At 38.7% G+C, this 21136-nt stretch overlaps 1 protein-coding gene across 1 annotated transcript in view; it reads left to right on the forward strand.

The window, feature by feature from the left end:
- PSMD14 (proteasome 26S subunit, non-ATPase 14) overlaps positions 1-21136 on the forward strand; it is a 55466-nt gene that overhangs the window by 13610 nt on the left and 20720 nt on the right. The window contains exons 2-5 of the mRNA XM_063428614.1: positions 12031-12102; positions 12987-13106; positions 16076-16146; positions 18149-18299. Of these exons, the coding sequence (XP_063284684.1) occupies positions 12031-12102; positions 12987-13106; positions 16076-16146; positions 18149-18299 (414 nt within the window). The remainder of the gene's footprint in view (positions 1-12030; positions 12103-12986; positions 13107-16075; positions 16147-18148; positions 18300-21136) is intronic.

A 21136-nucleotide genomic window follows, 5' to 3' on the forward strand; every position in this document is an offset into this window, starting at 1 on the left:
AGGTTGATGCTGCAAGACTAAATATTTGATATTTGGTTTGATTTTCGTAAGGAACAAACTAAGGTCTCCTCTTTCAGTGATATTCAGACGACTTCTTTGTTTGCGCATAATATGATTTCTCATCTGTGCGTCAGCTCCCCTCCTCAATTCCCCTCCACCTTTTTTTTTTTTTTTTAAACCTTCCTTTTAGCAATGCCCAGTAGGAAGGCTGAGCTAGGTATCCCACTTACTATTACTTACTATAGCCCACTATAACAGACAGGCACGCATACACATACACAGACAGACAGACAGACAGACAGACAGACCGGCACACACACACATACATACAGACACACACACATAAGACATACATACAAAGACACATACACACAGACACACAACACATACATACAAAGACAAGACACACATACATACACACATATATACAGACATACATAAGACACACACATATATAAGACACACACATTATATTTAAGTCACCCTCCTGTTTCCTACCTTTAAGGTGCAGGAGGGTGACTTTCCCTGGGGTCCAGTGGTGGCTCAGGTGGATGGGAGTCAGAGTTCCCACTCCGACTCCCTCCTCCTCCTTCCTCCCGCGCGGCTCTCAGTGTTGGCTGGGAGGAGTGAAGTGCAGTCACTTCCTCCCAGCTCTGTGATGTAATCACAGGGGGCCCGGTCGCGTTGTTAAAGCGCCCAGTGCTGACCGGGCCCCTTACAATCCACATCCATCGGGTGGCCCTGACAGCATGGGCCACCCGATGGACCCCTCCATATGCGTCCCGGCGGTTTGCTGCGCAGGCCGGGGCTGCAAGTGGTGATAGCGGTACCCAGTCGCAGGGGTACCGCCGGCTCGCGCCCGCCCAATCTGTCAAAATTAGAAAATCCCTACTGCCCACCTGGAGTCCTGAAACGCCCACTAGTGGGCGGTAGGGACCAGGTTGACGACCCATGGTCTACATTATACAGTCAGTGGGGGACAGATCACAAATTCTTAGAGACCCTGTAAAACCGATAACTGTACAGGAATGCAGGAGCTGGGACACATAGATGAAAGGCACCCTAACCAGTTCTATGAGCTGTTTGAAGTATTGAAAGACCTTGCCCGGGATGAAAAGGCATTCATCTCTGGTATTACATGACATTGTATCTTCAGACTGTGCATTTATAAACTTTGTTTTTTCTACTGTAGAAGTTATTGGTCAGTAGTCTTGTTATGAAAAGACATGATTTTACCTGGTTTCAGTAAAAAAATAAATCTTTCCTTCCGCATCTGAATGCTAGGAGCCATGCATGACAGTAGTCATTCAACTACAAGAACATACTTGCCAATTATCCATCAAGTTCTTCCATCTGTGATTCTATTTTATCAGATGGGATAGTTGGGCTATTTCCAGATAAGGGCATTATGGATGGCACTCAAACCTTGCCACTTGGAATCTGAAATCCCAGGCATGAAACTGGTTATTAAAAAAAAAAAAAAACCAAAACAGTTTTCTACAGCTTTTCAGAACACAGTCATAATATATACAGGGACCTGAAAGACCTGCCATTTGTATCAAACCAGTCTCTCATCTGCTCTTGGCTAAGTAAACAATAGTTGTCACATTTGAATGAGTGGGTTCCTGGAAAGGTTTGCTTAGCTTTGTATGTGGAGTTGTGCATATTTTTACTGCTATATGATTTGTGTACTCGCACTTGCTAAGAAAGCATGCCTTTTGTAGCTCGGAGCATAATAGCTTGTGACACAGTTTTTTTTGGAATGACAATACGAATAACTGACAATTTGATGATGAAAGTTATTGCCTCAAAGTTAAAGTTGACATATCCACCACAAATGTGTGAAAGTTCATTTTAGGACTGTTTACCATTTTTATGCAGACATTGTAGTCACTAGAATTAGCTTGTGTGTACAATGCTCAGCTCAGCTGATGTTTGTATTCTATCTCTGCTGTGGACTGCACATCCTATGTGGCCTGCTACTATGTCCTTTGTGTGATACTGCACTGAGCCATGTGGGAGCACATGAACTCACTGCAATCTCTGTATTTGTAGTTTTCATCTCTTTGTAGATGTGAGAATTCCTGGAGGAAAGGTAGATGAGTTTGGCAAAGTGGATATCAAATTACAGAAATATGCAAAAATTATGTGAGGTACATTTCACCTATACATTGTCCTCAACAAGTAAAGGAATAGTAAATGCAGTTTATTAAAGGGTTGATTATGAGTACCCTGGTGCCAATTCCTGGTAATGGGGTAAACTGTTTGATAAGTGTTTGCTTTCTTATCTGGGACTCCAAGTGTCCTATGCTAGAGGCTGTGACAAGCTGCCGAAGCTGAATGAGGATCCCCTTGGCTATGCACTGATTGAAAGCGTCAGCTGATAGCTCTCAGCCATTGAATGACATTGAATGACATTCTCTGCATTGAAATATGCACAAAATTGACATAAGCCAGCCAGAACTGGGCTGCCTAGTGATGCCCCAATGATGCTGCCGGAAGTTGAGATCTGACAGCAAATGGGATAAACGCTGTATGTGCGAAATGCTACACTTACAGACTCTAGGCACCATAATCACTTCAACTCATTGAAGAGGTCATGGTGCTTGGAGTATCCATTTAACAATTTCAGCTTCTATGCCTATGCCTTGGACAGCAGCAGCATCGCTCAGGGCACACTAACAAAAATGGTAAACAGGTCATACAAGGAGCCCTTTCCCTAGTATTTGAAAGTATCAGTACCTTCTCCCACACACAAAGTGGTACTATCATATTTTTTTATTTTTTTTGTTCCTCTGTTTTACTTTACATAAGCAGAGGAAAACAAAATGGGGATAAGCAGATAAGGGCTTATCCCCATTTTGTTTTTCTCTGCTCATGATGTCTACAGTTTACCCACAATCCATGAGTCAACGAATGCCACATAAGCGCTTGTTACTTTTGCAACTGAAAAGCACCCTTGCTCCATCCATTCCCAAAGATCATGATGTACATAAGAAAAAGTAAAGCTAAGGTGTTGCTCCAACCGCTTATGTGAGGGCATGTACCTTTCTGGTGTTAAAGGGAAACTCCAGTGCCAGGAAAATGATCCGTTTTCCTGGCACTGGAGGGTCCCTCTCCCTCCCACCCCCAAATCCCCAGTTGCTGAAGGGGTGAAAACCCCTTCAGTGACTTACCAGAGGCATGTCCCACGTCGCTGCTTCCTCCTCCCCCGCCGCTCCTCCTTCTGCTTACATCGGCCGGTGGGCGAGACTGATCTCACCCGCCGGCCGAGGAGACCTAATGCGCATGTGCGGCAATGCCGCGTATGCGCATTAGCGCACCCCATAGGAAAGCATTGAAAATGAATTTCAATGCTTCCCTATGGGGAATAGAGCGACGCTGGAGGTCCTCACACAGCGTGAGGACGTCCAGCGACGCTCTAGCACCGAAAACCTGTGCTAGAAACCAGGAAGTTCCCTCTAGTGGCTGTCTAATAGAATAGTTTTTAAAAAACTGCAATAATTACACTTGCAGGGTTAAGGGTAGTGGGAGTTGGCACCCAGACCACTCCAATGAGCAGAAGTGGTCTGGGTGCCTGGAGTGTCCCTTTAAATGCCCTATTGGGCACTATAGAGAAGGTCCCCTAGAGAAGGGGTTGTGTGCTGACCAATCCCAGGCATCTGTTTGTTTCACCAGCTCAGAGCGCATGTGCATGCTCCGGTCTGGCAAGAGGTGGGATTTTTTTGTAGTGGGGGAGGAGGTTGTGATCTCTAAGTTGCAGGCGCTCTGTCAGCAGTGTGCAGTGCGTGCTGACAGATGCTAAATATGCACAGAATTGACATTGAAAACACATAGTCTTGGACTGCCAATGTCACGCATACTGGGTGTACCACTAGCCCAGCTGACAATTAAATCATCTCTGCATGTGTAGTGTTTCAAACTCAAAAAAACATTGCACATACTGACTCCTGCCACCATGACCACTTCAAATCACTGAATTTAAAATAATTTCTATGTCCAATCTTTCATCTGTTTTCTCTGTAATGTTTTCTGTACTAATTTGCACCAAATTAAATATTTGAATGGCCTTGTTTTGTTCGTATATAATGTGAAGTATATTTAATGAACACATTAATGAGCTTGCAGTTTCAGATAACGTTTTTCTTCCACAGGTTAAAACCTGTTGCTCAGTCTTTCAGCAGAGCCTGATTCATCCACTTTCATCAACACGTTTGTTGTAGAGATGTGAACAGTTTCTTTGCAGGATATATCGGAGCACTTTCTTGGTACTCTCCTGCTAAATACAACTGACACCTAGCCTTTTCCGAAGCAAGAGGCATCCAAGCCTTGAGGTTTTAAAGTTGACATTTAAACCAAATGGCTTATTTTCTAAAGAATTATTCACATAAATAGGACTTTGTGATAAAATCCAATTTATGTGGAGCTAATGTTAAAAGGAAAATCATGTCCTTTAAAAAAAATAAATAAAAAAAATACGTTTTATTTTTAAGGTCATTACTTAATTTCTTCCATTAAAGGGACACTATAGTCACCAGAACAACTACAGCTTAACGTAGTTGTTCTGGTGAGTATAATAGTTCCCTTCAGGCATTTTCATGTAAACACTGTCTTTTCAGAAAAAAGACGGCGTTTACATTGCCCCTAGGGACACCTCCTAGTGGGCACTCCTCAGATGGCCACTGGAGGTGCTTCCTGGCTCAGTGCTGCACAGTAGGCAGCCCTGCTGTTCAGGGTCCCCCTGCTCTGCATTGAGACGCTGATTTTTCCTCATAGAGCTGCATTGATTCAATGCATCTCTATGAGGAGGTGCTGATTGGCCAAAAGTGTTTGGCCCCGCCCCCTTGCTGAATTTTAGCCAATCCAATACTTTCCCAAGGGAAAGCATTGAATTGGCTAAAAATCGGCAACTTTGATTGTCACCAAGGAGGTGGGGCCAGCGCCGTCAGACCTGTGGAGAGCTGAAAATAAGGTAAGTTATTTTTGTTTTGTTTTTTTAACCCATTGGGGGGGGTGGCAAGCCACCTAAATGGTGAGCTTTCACTATAGGGTCAGGAATACATATTTGTGTTCCTGACACTATAGTGACCCTTCAAAGGCTAAACCATGGCTTTTATTCTTGTAATGAATGATCATTGCCCTCCAAAAATAAAGCTAAAACTTCTCCATTCCAGCACAGAGGCCAGGTTCCCTATGCATCCTGATGCTCCTCTGCTAATGTCACTCCCCCAGATTTGGAGAGCTGAATCAAAGACATAGCCAGCACAAAGGTGGTGGGGGGCGGTTTCCATTGGATGCCTGACCAGTATTCTGTGAGTGCTGACATCAGACATTCACTATCCACAGAATTAAAAACCTGGAACAATTGTTCTGGTTTGGCTTATGACACCCTAATTAGGCTGCTGGAGGTGCTTTATAGTTAGACAGACATACAGACTACAGGCGCTATATATATATATATATGTGTGTGTGTGTGTGTGTGTGTGTGTGTGTGTGTGTGTGTGTATATAACCAAGAGGCTTCATTCACCTGAACATGCATACATTTTTTTAAACTATTACATTCTATATATATATATATCTTTATTACAGTGGTCCTATTTGTTAAATCTGGATACTCCACATCTTGTTTAGTATATATCATACTTTGCCTTTAGCAGAGTCCTGCAGAGAACAATATGGGCTTACAAACATAGGTGGCATTATGAAAATTGTGTTAGCGCATGAACTGCACACATATGGTCCAGGACTTAATTTTATTCTGGAATAACACAGCTTTACATCTTTTGGAAGTTGATTAAAATGATTGTCGTAAATAATGTTTATACTACTTTATATACTTTCATATGCTAAAAAACTAGATAAATTATTCCTAGAAAAGTACTTTCATCACTATAGCCTTCTCTCTGACTTATCTAGTATGGCAGAAGTCAATAAATAAGTGATTTGAGAAAATGTATTTTTTTTGTTTAATAGAGCCCCCCCCCCCCCCCCCCCCCATTCTTTCTTTAGATGGGGTTCATGAACTTTTGTTTTTCCCCCCTTTTTTTTTTGGAAGACAATGTGCACTATTAAACAATTAAAATTCTAACTGTCTGGAAATGAAAATGCATTTCATCAATGACACTAACCCCGTACCCCCAGCAAAGCTGGTTTCATGCTTAGGTTCTGTAATTGGCACAGGAATGTGCTGCCTTCACGTGTTTGTCCTCATTAAGCTGTGACCCGATAAACAAAGTAGAGACATTTATGACATTATTAAGGCTATCCTTAAAATATTATACCTTTTAGGGGGGTATATATATATATATATATATATATATATATATATCTTTTTTTCCCTCCTCCTTTGACTTGTTCATATATCTGCTTTTCAAATTAAGAAAGTTAAAATGATTATTAATTGGGTGTTTGATTTATTAATGCATGTTTTATTCTCCATCCTTTTAATATGGTAATTGTTGAAGGCACATGTTTTGCTAATGTTGTGTGGTCATTCTTTGTTCAGTTTGTCAACAAACTTTTTTTTGTCAGATGTTAATTGTCTCAAATATGTTAATGGCCTGCCCCCTGAAATTTTTTTTTTCTTTTCTTCTTTCAACGAAATAACAAAAAAATCATCATTTGGTAAACTATTTTTTTTGATTTATATAAAAATTCCACATGCCATGCCATTTAACCATGTTTGTGGGGTTTTTTTTTATTTTTTTATTTCTTAATCAGAAAAACATTACACTTTTTGCTTTTTCACTATGCTAGAAATCGTTGAGTATTGACAGTGGAATTTGCACATTCTATGCCAAAGTAGTGGCTTTGAAACAATTCTTCAACTTTGCTATTCTTAACAGCGTCACTATTTTGTCCAAATAATTTGCAGTTCTGCACAACTCCCAATTCAGAGAAACCCCTCCCCACCAAATGTATATTTTCTGTGTAATAATGTAGCTTCAGTAAATATATATCTCACAGTCCTAATCTATTTTTATTATTTCCGTGTGGCCTTGCCACACGCTGCACCTCAGAATGAGGTGGCAATTCTATTTTTGTATTCTTCTCTGTCATGTTTGATTATTGAATGTAGTACTTGTATGTATGTTTTAGATTGCTAGGTGTTTTCAAGGCTCTAAACTATATGACCATATTTGCTATTGTGCGATCTTTTCTTGGACCTTGTAAGGTTTGTCGTGTGTTAATATCATATAGCTTTGCAGCAGTGAAATAAATAAAAAAATAGAAAAAATAGCACTCATTAAACTATACTATATTTTTATTCTGTTCTGTTGGACTAAATTGATAAAGTGCAAATTCCATGATGTGAGTGGTGTGGTGGCCTATGGGTGCTGGAGAGAGACCCAGTTATTGTAGAACTGCTCCCATAATCTTTTGACAAAATAGCATGGTATGCTGCCCATAGCCTCTTTGCACCATAACCACTACAGTGACCTCTTATAGCCATACTGTATCCCTTTGGAAGAAGGTGCCATACAACTTGTATTCCTGCTTTACTTATACGTTTACTATAACACACCCATATGCATATTGGAAGGTAGGGAGACTTGGTACACTCTCTAAACCAAATGCTGTATTCGTTCAATATACCATTATTTAGGTTGGTATATACCCACCATTACTAGAACAGTCCTTATACTCAAGATGGTTGCAGTTTGATCATTTATTTTGCCTTTTATTATGTAAATATGTTTTTATCGACATTTTAGTTACGATCCCAGTCGACATTGAGACTCGCAGGTCTCTCAAATCATCTGATATTGTGTGGATACGCAGATCCGTGCATTGTTATATATGTAATGAGATATATAATATACATAGGTCGGTTAACTCCCCTCTGCGGTGTCCTTAGGGATATAGGGACCTCCTTATAGGTCATTAATAGAGTGCGCCTTGTATAGTGTGGAGTATCTGGTGTGGAGAGTAATTGATTCTCGGCATTCGTGTAGGTATTCCTATCAGCGGCCTCTAGGGTTCCTACTACGGCTAAATAAGTGTTTTGCCTGGCGTTAGTTGGCTCGTCCGTGTGTTCAATTGCGGTCGTTTGTCTTCCGGCAGTGCATTCATAGGTTATGCCTCTAGTAAGTGTTCTGGGGGCACGTGTCTATTGTGAGAAGCTCGAGCGGCTACCTATTGGTATGGTGCAATGTATGTTATAGTCATTCCGGCTGTTACCTCAATGTGAGGGGCTAGTCGCTTGAGTCTAGGTAACCTATTCAGCCTCGGGCGGGTTAGATGCATAGCCTGGAGACAGGTTATTGGAGCTAGTAGTCTAGAGTGTATGCTCTCCTCTCAGGTATGTTCAGCTACGGGATGGTGCTAGCTAGGGTGGTTTGTTAGTAGTTGCCGTGTCGCTATTACGGTGCCGTGTGACTGTATGATATAAAAGTCAAAGATATATTAGTTTTTGGAGAATCCGGGCAACTGTACTCCGTAATCGCAACTTGCGTTTGGGAGTTTGCATGGAAAAGATTGTACATATCGTGTTTTTTTTGTTTTTTTTCCCCTTCATATTTGTTTGTAAATGGAATTATATGTATCGTTATTTCGTGTTGTTGTGAGTCTGATCGTTGTAAACTGGTAACAATGGAACTTTGCAAAACCGCGGGGCTCGCAGGCCTCCTTAAATGTTAACTATTTTGCCTTTTATTATTATTTATCTTATGGCTGTATTAAAAGATCCTACTTACTGATGTACTGACAGCTTAACACTTCGAGAGCGAAATGAATGAGAAGAACACTACTGATTGCAGTGGGAGGCTCACCCTTTTGGCTACCAAGGGGTTAAACCAGCAGGGAAGAATTCATTTCCACTTTAATGACCTAGGCTTGCGGTGCTTGGACAATGGGGAACATGCTTCGGACTTGTACTCCTATTGCCAATTAACACCTCCTATAACAGGTTGCACAGCTAGTCACTGAAGCAGACGCAGAAGCTGTAGTTTACATGTAGCTTGTTTTTCACACTAGTTGTTTAATACTCACAAAATTAAAGCATTAAAAGGTAGATTCTTGGCTTCCAGTGTATATCGTATATACATTTTAATTTATTTTTTTTGGAACTGCATTCTCCACCTTTGCGGTATTAAAGGTTCTGATTAGTGCGCAATGAAACATCCTTAACTGTATCAAATGTTCCCCTTTTTCAAACGTATCCTATTCAGATACTTTGCACAGATAACATTTTAATTTATTTTCTCGATAACAACTTTGCTGCTCATTATCAGCGTGTACTTTTATCTTTCCTCACTGCGTTTGCATATTTATTTTCTTCTGCAGAGACCTTCTGTTTACCTGTGAAATAATGTAATGTTCACACCTATGCAAGGACATTTCAAATCTATGCATCACAGAAAGCCCTGCTAGAAAAACCTGCCTCGTTATTAGAAATAAAACGATGCAGTCCCTGAACACCTCCGTGAAATTGACTCAATCTGGTTGGATGTTTTTAGCCCTCGTTAATGTTCATTACCTGGTAGGCATATTTACACCAAACAGAGTTCAGCGTCAGATTGCAGTTTTCCTATCAGTCGTTTTGACTCTTGTTTAATCAGCAGGTATTTAATAAACCTGGCTAAGTAAGTGATGTAAGTTCACACCAACGGGAAGGTGAAGCAAAACGGCTAATAGTGTTAATAAATTTGCTAAAAGGCCTGAGCAGATAGCACATTAGATTTGTGCTGTTACCATTTCAAATGCCTTCTGCAGCTTTTTGTCAACAGACATTGCCCATGTGATAGAAATAAGACAATACTTTGCATTTCAACATAAGCAAAAGCTGTAAATTGGATAACTTAACCGTGGAAAGATGGCGTTGTCTTGAAAACATTTTCCTGCTTGTTTCTTGTTAATTTCCAGCAAATTACGATCTGCTCTCATTAAATACTCCTCCGCTTTAATTTAAGATACTTGACCTAATATACTATGACTTTTGTTTATTTATTATTTCTCTATTGTATGTTAGATCTCTTACTTTCTGAAGTTGCCTTTGTTTTCTGCATGAGCGGTTCTGTCACACCGTGCCGTTTTTTTTAAATCTTTTTGTATTTTTAATAGTAGTTTGAGACATAGAAGTGGTAGGCTGCCTTTCTGTCATCTTCCCAATTATATTATCATGATATCATCATTATCCTGGTTTGTGACTTAGTGAAAGCTCAGGATGGGCTCTCCAGGTTTCAGATTGTTTTTGCGTCCTGAGTGAAGGCTGTGATTATTGCCCTGCAGGCAGGTCATCTCACTGGCTAACACTTTTAGACAGTTAAAGGAGGATTGAAGCATCTATACTTTTTAGAGCAAAATCAGTCAGATCGATTTTTCAAGAGTCTTGTAACTGACCCCCCTGCAGAATGTCAAGAATTTTCCCTTGCCTGGTTATTTTAGTTTATATTATTATTCTTATATAATATGCAATAATATCTTTATCTCCAGCTATCCTGTATGCAAGCGATATAGTTGAATTTTTTTAAAACCAGTATTATGAAATAGTTGTTTTTTTGTTTTTGTTTTTTGCTTGTTTTTTTAGTTGCTGGACAAATGGTTGATCATTTGCGTTTATTTTTGATAATGATGCAGCTGTAGGCTATAAAAGAATAAATTATTATATACGTAATGGGTAAGCTAATAGCAAACGGCACTTCCATTATCTCACAGTAATTTCATTTGTGGCTTTTCATGACAAGGTATGAACTAAATATCTCACAGACCCCTGCTGATCAAATACTTAAGTCAAGCACGTCAAACTCAAAGTCTAGCATGGGCCAAATAAACCAGGTTTAAGTTTGTGTGGGCCGCAAAAAAAAAAACAACAACTTAAATTTTCATAGAAACGTAGGTTTTTTTTTTTTTTTTTTTTTTTTTTAAATCCTAATTGTACCTATTGGCGCACTTTACACAGCAACTAATTTGCATACTTATTTTGAAAAGTACAGTATAAAAAAAACGGCATCCCAGTCGTCCCCTCCCTTCCCGTTCTCTATTAAATCCCAGCACCCCCCTCTAGCCAACAAGCAGACTCCACTCACATTACAGCTGCCAGTATGCGACTCCGGAGTCCGGTTTCTGGTATACCCCAAATGGCGCTGTCCGCACCCTGTGCCAAACCGGTCCTCCCGCTACTTTTTGAAGCTCTGTGAAGGTGGATCATGTCGACGTCAAGTGTGGCGTTGCGAGCCTCCATGTACTCCACTGTCCAGCCGCGGTCATCGCGACACACACACACACAGATCCACTCACTGGCAGGCAGACACTCACTGATACACACACACACACAGACAGGCACACACGCACTGACACACACATTTACACATTCTTGCTTAGACTCACATCATTCCCTGGGGTCCAGTGGGGATCTATCTGGAGATCTCCTTCCTGCTCCTCACTGTTCCCTGGCGCCCAGCTTAGTGGAGCTGGAAGACTGAGCTCCCTTGCTGCCGCCAGCGTCCTGCTTCCTCTCCGGTCAGGTAAATGTTAGCACAGTAGGCACCTGCAATGTGGGGAAAAAAAGCAGGTACATACTCTGCTTTTAACACCAAGCATGTACTCGAGGCTCACCGGGCCGCAAAGACGTCCATTGTGGGCGGCGAGTTTGACGTGTTTGACTTAAGTGATATAATCCACTCTTCTTTTTGGACTGTGGGGTAGTTGGGATTGGCTGAGTATTTTTTAGTTGCTTCCTGGTGTGGGAAGAGCTCACGGCAAAAGCTACTAATCTAATCTGTTTTTTTGTTTTTAAAACCAGTTAAACATGCCAGTCCAAAAGTACTTACATTCAGAAGATGCGAGAGAGATCATTAGGAAATCAGGGATTATTTTGCTGTTTGAGGTGGCTTAAATAACTGACCCTTCCTTGGCTATCCTATGATGTTACCTTTTATGCTACCAGAAATTTCAAAACGGACTTCTATATTTCTATACGCTATGTTAATTTTACAAAAGGAAATAATTGGAGTATTGAAGCGTTTTTATTCTTTATCAGTTCAAAATAATCATAATTTCTGCCTTTTTTTTTGCTCTTGCGTTGCAGGGACCACCCACAGATGCTCCTGCGGTGGATACGGCAGAACAGGTGTATATATCCTCTCTGGCTTTGCTTAAGGTAAGTTTCCATCTCATATTAATGCCTATGAATTACAATGTTTTAACGTGAATCTCTGTGTCTAAGCAAAGCAGACTTATTTGGGTTGCATAAGTTTGCACTTGTTCCGTTGAAAGTCCTGCCGTAAAACAGGTGGCTTTTGGTGACTTTTCAGTCTGAAGTTCTTACTGTTAGTTTTTAAGGCGTCGTATATAGATATCTTGTTGATTAAATATAAGCATTTAGTTGTAATAATGTAGGGATGATTTTGTGTGCAAGGCCATAGTGGGAATGCAAAGCTATGTTTGTTTGGAATCACAGTTTGTGAATGCATTGGTGTATTTGTGTGCAGTGCCAGTAAATTTAGGGGTGTATTTGTGTGGACTTTCAGTGTGTTTGAATGCAAGACAGGTGCCTGGTGGGTTGTACTGTAGTGGATTTACAAAGCAAAATTACAACCCGCCATGAGACGGTCTTACAACTAGCCTTGGCACATCTTTCTTTCCACATTAGCCCTGTTTCTCTACACCCGGTTATCACAGGTGGTAAGCAGCCGTGGTTAAATGTGAACCCCACTCATTGGGATTTGAACGATGTTGGGCGTCCTTATACTAATCGCGAGGACGTCCAGCACCGCTTCACGTAGTTGAACTCTATGAAATTACAGGAAACTCCTTTAGGGCTATCTGATAGACCACTACTAGAGGCAGTCTTAAAATTGCAATATAAAAATTGCAGTTTCTCTAACTCTCCAAGGTTAAGGGGACAGGGACACTTCAATGAGATGAAGTGGTCTGGGTACCTATAGTATCCCTTCAATTTAATGCCATCTTAAAGACCTGGTCATTATGACTCAATTGAATTCTTCTGCTCTAATATTATTCCATTTTATATCTTCTCTGTAGATGCTTAAACATGGTCGTGCTGGTGTCCCTATGGAAGTCATGGGACTGATGCTTGGAGAATTTGTTGATGACTACACAGTCAGAGTTATTGATGTATTTGCCATGCCACAATCGGGAACGGTGGGTTTTTAAATTTTGAATTCTGTTTTACGTTTCGTTTATTTCTACGTTTTCACTGAAAGTACTGATTTTTAAAAATGAATAAAAAAATTGGAAATTTGTTTTTTTTGCAATATAGAACCACTACATTGACTAGATTAACTAGAGAAAATAGTGAGTAAAACAGCAGGTACTTGCAACGGTATCTGCTGTGCTAGAAATTGATGGCTCCAGCTTTTAGAAATCTCACCCATTTGTGAAATGTTGAATACTAGATAAATTACACTTGGCCGCCAGTTAAGACTAACTTTGTGACCTCCAATGATTTAATGGCCATATGACTGGCTTGGCAACGTAGAAACATAGATCATAGTTCAAAAGCTAGAATTTCAAAAGTATTTCTATTGCTCCATTAGAGGAACTCATTAGCCAAGCCCCAAGGTTTTAGAGATCAAGTTTGTTGGGTCAGTTTGATTAATGCACGCCTGTTGTGTAACAACTGAAAATGTGCAGAATTCTTTGCAGCAGAGTCTCTATTGGTAAGGACTTGGGTCTTCATGTTCCTACCAAGTCCAATAGGATGTCCTGTCTTCCTTAAAGCCCATCTCACTGAAATCAAAATAATCTGGGTTTTGCAAAGTTGAATTCTCAAATTTAAGATTAGTGTGTGTAATTTGGTTAAATTTAAAGCAATAAGGAGGCAAATGAGCTAATTGTAGATTAATCATGTGCAGATTAGTAAGGTTTTTGCAATAACTTGTTTATATGGTTTCAAATTTTTGTAAGTGGGTTGAAGTCAGAGTTTTATGCATTAAGTTCTTCGTTTCATTTTTGACAAACCCTTTTTGTGCTATCCTTCTGTAGCAGAAAATGGACTTCCCCAAACATTTGCCACAAAGGTAGAAGCACAAAATCCCCTAGATTGTAATTTTAAGATGTGTAACCATTGGAACCAAGGGATATACATTAAGCATTACAGTTGGGACTCTGCAGGCAAATAACATTATTGTGGCATCTACCAAAGGCTCCAGTTGGGCTGATGGAAAAGAGTGAATAGATGGTAATTCTGATAATTCCAATAGTATAATTAAATCCAGAGTGCTTTCTTTCACATATTGTATAAATTGAGTAGAGATTACACCAGTGCATTAAAGTCAATGTAAACATCTACTGCACAATGCTACCACACACTATGAAGCATTTGAAATAATAATTAGTTTGTGTGCAATTGCCTTTGTATTCATGTGTTGGCCTGCATGTGCACACCTGCTTTTATAGCATACACACCCAGTCACAGTGCATGCCATATTGGTATTTGCTTCTCACTCACAAACTAATAAGGGACACCGCATTATCTGATAAACCTCTAATAACGATCAGTATTTGCAGTGTATAATTGCAGCATATTAAAGGGGCACTATAGTCACCAAAACAACTTTAGCTTAATGAAGCTGTTTTGGTGTATAGATCATGCATCTGAAGTCTCAATGCTCACTCCTTTGCCATTTAGGAGTTAAATTACTTTTTCTTCTGTGTATGCAGCCCTAGTCACACCTCCTTTGGCTGTGACTGACATATACTGCATGAAAACAAAATGGTTTCATTTTCAATCAGACATAACTTATTTTAAAAGTTTTTATCTCCAACAAATTCAACTTTAATAACATGCACAAGGCTCCTGCAGGGTCTGGCAAGTATTAACATAACCAGAGAGAGATAAGAAATTCTACATTACGCATCATTCCCAATAAAGGAAGTGTAAACATTAGATGACTCTTTACAGGAAGTATTTAAAGGAACACTATATAGTAAAAAAAAAAAAAAAAAAAAACTTTAACTCAATGAAGCCGTTTTTGCTTAATGAAACAGTCTCTCTGCTCAAATCTCTGCCATTTAGGAGTTAAATTACTTTTGTTTGTGTATGCAGCCCTAGTCACACCTCCCCTGACTGTGACTCACACAGACTGCATGAAAGCAGAATGGTTTCGTTTTCAATTGGATGTAACTTACTTTAAACATTTTTATATTCTGCTCTATGAACTGAACTTTAATCATATACATGAGACTCCTGCAGGGTCTAGCAAGTTATTAACGGAGTAGGAGATGAGATTTTATAAATTAAACAAAATTTGCAATAAAGGAAGCATAAACATTAGATGACTTTTTACAGGAAGTGTTTGGAAGCCTGTGTAAGTCACATGCAGGTTGGTGTGACACGGGCTGCATCAAAAAGTGATTTAACTCCTAAATGGCAGAGAATTGAGCAGTGAAACTGCAGGGGCATGATCTCTACACCGAAACTGCTTCATTAAGCTAAAGTTGTTTTGGTGACTATAGTGTCCCTTTAGCATCTTCGAGAAATGTTTTTGTGACCAAGAAAAAGCGCCTTTGGTTTAGATCTCTGCACATTTAAAAGCAGACCCAGACTGTTTTTGCATCTTACAGTTCTGTATGAGAATTTGCAAGGTAGTATGGCTGAGGACTGGCATATGTAATCATGGTGAAATAAAGATTTCCATTCATGATGCTTGTGTCCAATACCTTCTGCCAACCAGAACAAGCATGCTCCTGTATATCTTGCTTATGTAACAATTTTGTTAGTGTCGAGCAGTATTTTCCGCACTGCAATTGCTAATGTTTGGATTGGCCTTACTCATAACTGTGTAGGCTTTCTACAAAACTGTCATGTTTGTCACAAATTGCTCCCTTTGCTAATTAACGTGGTTTTAGAAGATTAATCCTGCTACTTTTAACAGTTTTGTTCCTTGTTTTGTAACAGCAATAACCCTTTACCATTAGCTATCTGAACAGCTTGGTTTGCAACTATCATTCCCTGCTGCAAATATTGAATTAAATTGTTCATACTTTCGTTCTAGTGCATAGTTAGAAGAGAAGGGGGGGGAAATGCACATTTGCAATCTTGTAGTTTTAATGAGTCCTGTATATTTAAAATGGAAAAGGATATGGCTATAAATAAATGTGTTTTTCAGGGTGTTAGTGTGGAGGCAGTCGACCCAGTGTTCCAGGCAAAAATGTTGGACATGTTGAAGCAAACCGGAAGGTAAGTTCTTGCTTTTCAAAACTTTACTCCATGATGTTAAGTGATCCGTAGGGGTGCTCGCTTTGCATTTTGAGGAAAATCAGGCTGCAGATAGGTGAATTGGAAGCTTTAAATTAAATCCATTGAAAGTAAAGAGTGGTTTGTTTTAATAGATGCATCCCCATTCAAACTATTTTTTGACTCATTCATTGAAAGCACTTTAACCACTTCAGAGTCTGTATGAGCAGCATATCAGAAGTGGCATTAGCTAAAGGAAGTGAACGCTGTCTACAATGGTGGTGTAAGTTTTTAGGCAGAAATATTGTAACTATGTATCAACAGAATAAATGTTATATGACCTGATATCCCCAGGCATTTGGAAGAAACCGTTCAGAAGTATGTTCAACACAGTCCCCAATAGCAGCAGAAACCTGTGTCAGAATTGGCAAAATAATCCCTTATAGGTTGAAATGTGTGTTGGATTATCTTTAGACAGAGCTGAGCTGTGTAGATATTGCCATGTGCACCACCCTTGCTGGTGCTTGATTCTACTAAATACAAATGGCCAAAGTTATCATACCTTGCATATATTCCTTGGTAGCGGTGCAGCATATCAGCCTAACGTTATGTATGTGGATACTCTATACTCTACTCTAATAAATTAGCCAGCAGCTATCCATGTCCTCATAGAAGACTATTCTGATATAGCTACTTGTCTGAACTTGCCTGCTTTCAAACTGTGGCTAATATTAGAGTTAGTGTGAATGTATACAGTATAAGTGACCCATACCTATAATATGTATTGCCTGTGATTGCTACACACACTATCTTTTATGCATGGTTTGCAAAGAGAATCATACCTCTATCTTTTATTTATCACCATCGCTTGTCTATATGCTATATAAATACTTTCTCATTCATATTCACTTGTCACTTAAAGTAATTCTAATAAAAGTTAGTGAGATGACAGAAGCTCCTTAAACAAAGCATTTTCTCCTCGTGGCGGCTGGGGGTTTGATAGCAGTAGCTTCCCCTTTTTCTTTTTTTCTTTTTTTTTTTTTTTAAAGCATGGGAAAAATACACAAGACAAAGTATTCTCTACTTTATCCTATTATATCTGTTGAGAGTATTGGAATCTCATTTAAATTCCAACACCATCTTTATAAGCATTTCATAATGGGGATTCCTTTTTAAGAGAGTATATATCTGAACCACTAAATGATTGAGTTCTAAAGAAGTATATAATTTTGGGCAAAATAGTCTATTTTCTAAACAATAACATGCGCATGCAGTTCTTTTATCTTTTTGTTTTTTTTCTGGCAGGGTTTGGATCGTTAATACCTCTACAATTCGTTGCTACTGCGCTTTTTAAGTTGCAAGTTTTTGGCTTGGTATTTCTGTACACCTTGGTTTTAACGAAGTTGTAGCAAAGCTTACCCACCATTGATGACATTAATTGCTTTATTAGTAAACAACTCTATCTAACTTTTAACGCGCACACTGTAATTCCACAGATCATTTTTTTTCATGCAATTTAATTCTTTACCTCTCAACAGTTGTCATGTACGAGTTCAAAATTCTTTTACTGTGAAAAAAAAACTTCAAAATTAATGTTAGCAAAAGGCTCAGCAGCTGAGCGGAACAGTGTAAATTGCTTTTTGACTGAGTTCCTAGTTGTACTGCTGGTTTAATTGATATTTAAAGAGAAGATATTTACTCAAGTGCTGAAAGGGTAAAAACTGGCTCTGGGAAGGTGTGGTAACAGGGTGAAATACTGAAAGCACGATCTACTATTGCTAATGTGCATCCCTTAATGATACCACTCTTTTGTCACACTTATTCATTTTCTTGCTTTCACAATGATACTATGGTGAATGTTCCTAATGGTGGCTTTTTCACACCAGCGAGTTTCCTGCTCCTCGCCTTAATTTATACTCTGCTAGTTTAATGCCTCTTTTCATATCTTGCAACGGTTTTGCTTGTACTGTTTGGTATCTGAACATTTTTTTTTGTTTTGTTTCAGGCCCGAGATGGTGGTCGGGTGGTATCACAGTCACCCCGGCTTTGGATGCTGGCTTTCTGGAGTCGATATAAACACTCAGCAGAGTTTCGAAGCCCTGTCGGAGAGAGCAGTAGCTGTAGTAGTGGATCCTATTCAGAGCGTTAAGGGAAAGGTATGACGGAAAACATTATTTATTTCCTTCACATTATTTTCTGGCATGTTGGCATTCTGAGCTCCTGACTTCTGTGCTGTCCGCAATATAAATGCAACTCCATTTTAGTGCTCATTATATATATGTACCCATGAATCTAGGCTTGCTTTTGTTTATTACATTTTTTTTTTTATCCGTTTCAGTTTTTCCTATCACAGCATATAATTATTAAGTCATTTTCTTCCTAAGAGGCCTCTATCAAATTCACGGTCAAGATAGTTCCCGTAGCTTTTTAAAGCGCTGCCTAATTTTAAGCAGTTAATGTTCCCTTTGTCCGTTAATTGGTTGATTTTTAACTCTATGAAAGTGAGCTTACCCGTGTTATCAAGAAAGTACTGATTATCCAATTACATCTGCCTCTTCTACAGAAACTGTCCACCACAGACCGATGCTTTTTTTTTCAATGTATTCATTGCATTTTAGACAAAGTTTCCTTAAAGACTTCATCCCAACCATTCACATTTTGTCGCAAGGAAACAGATGAATGGCTAAGTGTGCGAAATGTGTTTTCAAAAGAAATTAACGTGCAAAGCATATTGGGTTGTAGTTCTCCTTTGTTTAAATCTCTTTTGTTCTTGTTTGGTTTTAGTTTTTTTTTTTTTTTTCTTTAGTTCGTTCTAGCCCCATATGCCATTTTCCTATTTCCTGCCTCGTGACAGCAGGGTGCAGCTCTATTATCACCTTCACAGAGCTGTCTGCAAATGTGAGAGGCAATTCGATTTTGCTCAGCCACAGGGAGAGAGCGGATTAGAAAAAGTCAGAATATACAGAAATTGGCTTGAATGGTTTACTGCTTTAAAATACTGCTGAGGTGTCTTGTTGGAACATGTCACTTCCATTGTAATGTAAAATAATAGATATGATAAAATGATCGCAATGCATTATTATGGAAGTTCCTCTTAAAATAGTCTGTCATTATGTATCTAGCTAAACATTTTACGTCTGCGAGCAGGAGCCAGCACAGCCTGTTTTGGGGAAACTTCCCAAGCTGCATTTACATAATATTATATTTGGTGTTTTTATCTGATGCAGTTCTCAGCAAGGTGGCGTACCTGAAATATTAAAAATGAGCAACATCAGTGTTCTATTAACAATCTTTTTCACTAGCTGTAGCGTAACAACTTAGCAAAGCAATTTTTCTTTTATAGAGAAACAAATATTGGGTGTGCATTGGTTAAATGCACTTTGTTAGATATTTTTTGCTGTAATCCGCTGTAATTTCTTATTTCTTTCAACGTAAACATGAGACCAGTGTAAAATGGAAGCTTGTTTAAACAGGGTATTCTGATCCTCTGTGCCCAATTTTCTTGTTGCATTACTATTACTGCAACTTGCTTGTTCATCCACCTATTTGTTGACGTTTTACAAATAATAATTACTCTGGTGGCACGATGAGGCCTGGCTCCTCTGTATTAGAAAACAAAGGTTATTACCAAATTTACTGTTGAATTAGCAAAATACACATAGACCAGTTTTACTTCGGGGCTATTCGGAGATACAAATGTTATTGCTTTAATTGTCATCATCTATATATACATTTGTGTACACCATACACGCATGTTTGTGTGTATATATATATATATATATATATATATATATATATATATGTGTGTATATAATATATATTTATATATACACAAATATGCGTGTGTGTGTATATATAGGTGACAACAATTAAAGCAATAAAAATGAGATCTGTCTGATGATCATCTGTTTACACATACATCCATGTTTGTGTATTTATAATTTATATATATATATATATATATATATATATATATATATATATATATATATATGAGAGAGACACAATATTCTAGATCATTTCATTTGGTTTAGTTCTGGATACTATTTGCAATGTCAAATAATACTGATGAAAATTAGGTATTTAAAACCAAGGAGTTAAAATTAAATACTTTTAATTACTATTAAAAGGCTTAGTGAACCGTAATGGTAAGTAATCTCATACTTCTATTTAAAGTAAGCTTTCACTTTATTGGATGGTGGGAGGAGGCAAAAAGTAGGGCACAACAAGTATCTGCCATATTTTATCCTTATGTGTAAGCGTTTGGTACACCTAGGCTTTGCTTCCTTGTAATACGTTACCACATCTCTAATGCCAGGGATTTAATTTCAGTAAGACGTTGCAGCATCACCGGAATTATTTTACATTGTATTTAGTGTTGTACAAAATCCATAAAATCTGTTCCATTATATACTCAGGCAGCAGATTACATCTACTCTCTGATGGAGCTGCCACTTGAACAATAAGTAGCAATAATATGGTGTGTAGTTTGTAATAATGCATTTTTAAAATAAATACTTATGTACGTTTTCTTAAATGGCTTAAAGGCAACTGTGGTATATGTGTGGAGATCAGCTGATGTATAGCTTCAATTGATGATAAATTGAGTTGTGTACATGCAATTTTACATGCTTATGTGTTGTATGGAAAGGGTTACGCTTAAATCCCACTTATGTATTTCCATCTTGTTTATAAATAAAATCAGAGCGAAGAATTCTCGACGGGTGCAGAGAAAATGCACTTATTCCCAAGAATCTGTTTTTCTAAAGCCAAAATTGACATTGTATAAATAATTTGAATGTGTCTAACCTGAAGCACACAATCACGGTAATTCAGTGATATTCACTTGGCATCAGTCAGTTTCAGCTCTTTGTGCTTTCCATCGAAAATGGCATAAAAAGTCTGTTTTCTGTGAATTTTTTATGCTGTGGGCTTAGAGGAGGCAGTAGATGATGCTTTTCTCTTGTGGATGCCTGACAGTGCACGGCAGCAG

This window comes from Pelobates fuscus, chromosome 8, assembly GCF_036172605.1.
Source record: "Pelobates fuscus isolate aPelFus1 chromosome 8, aPelFus1.pri, whole genome shotgun sequence".
Lineage (NCBI taxonomy): Eukaryota > Metazoa > Chordata > Amphibia > Anura > Pelobatidae > Pelobates > Pelobates fuscus.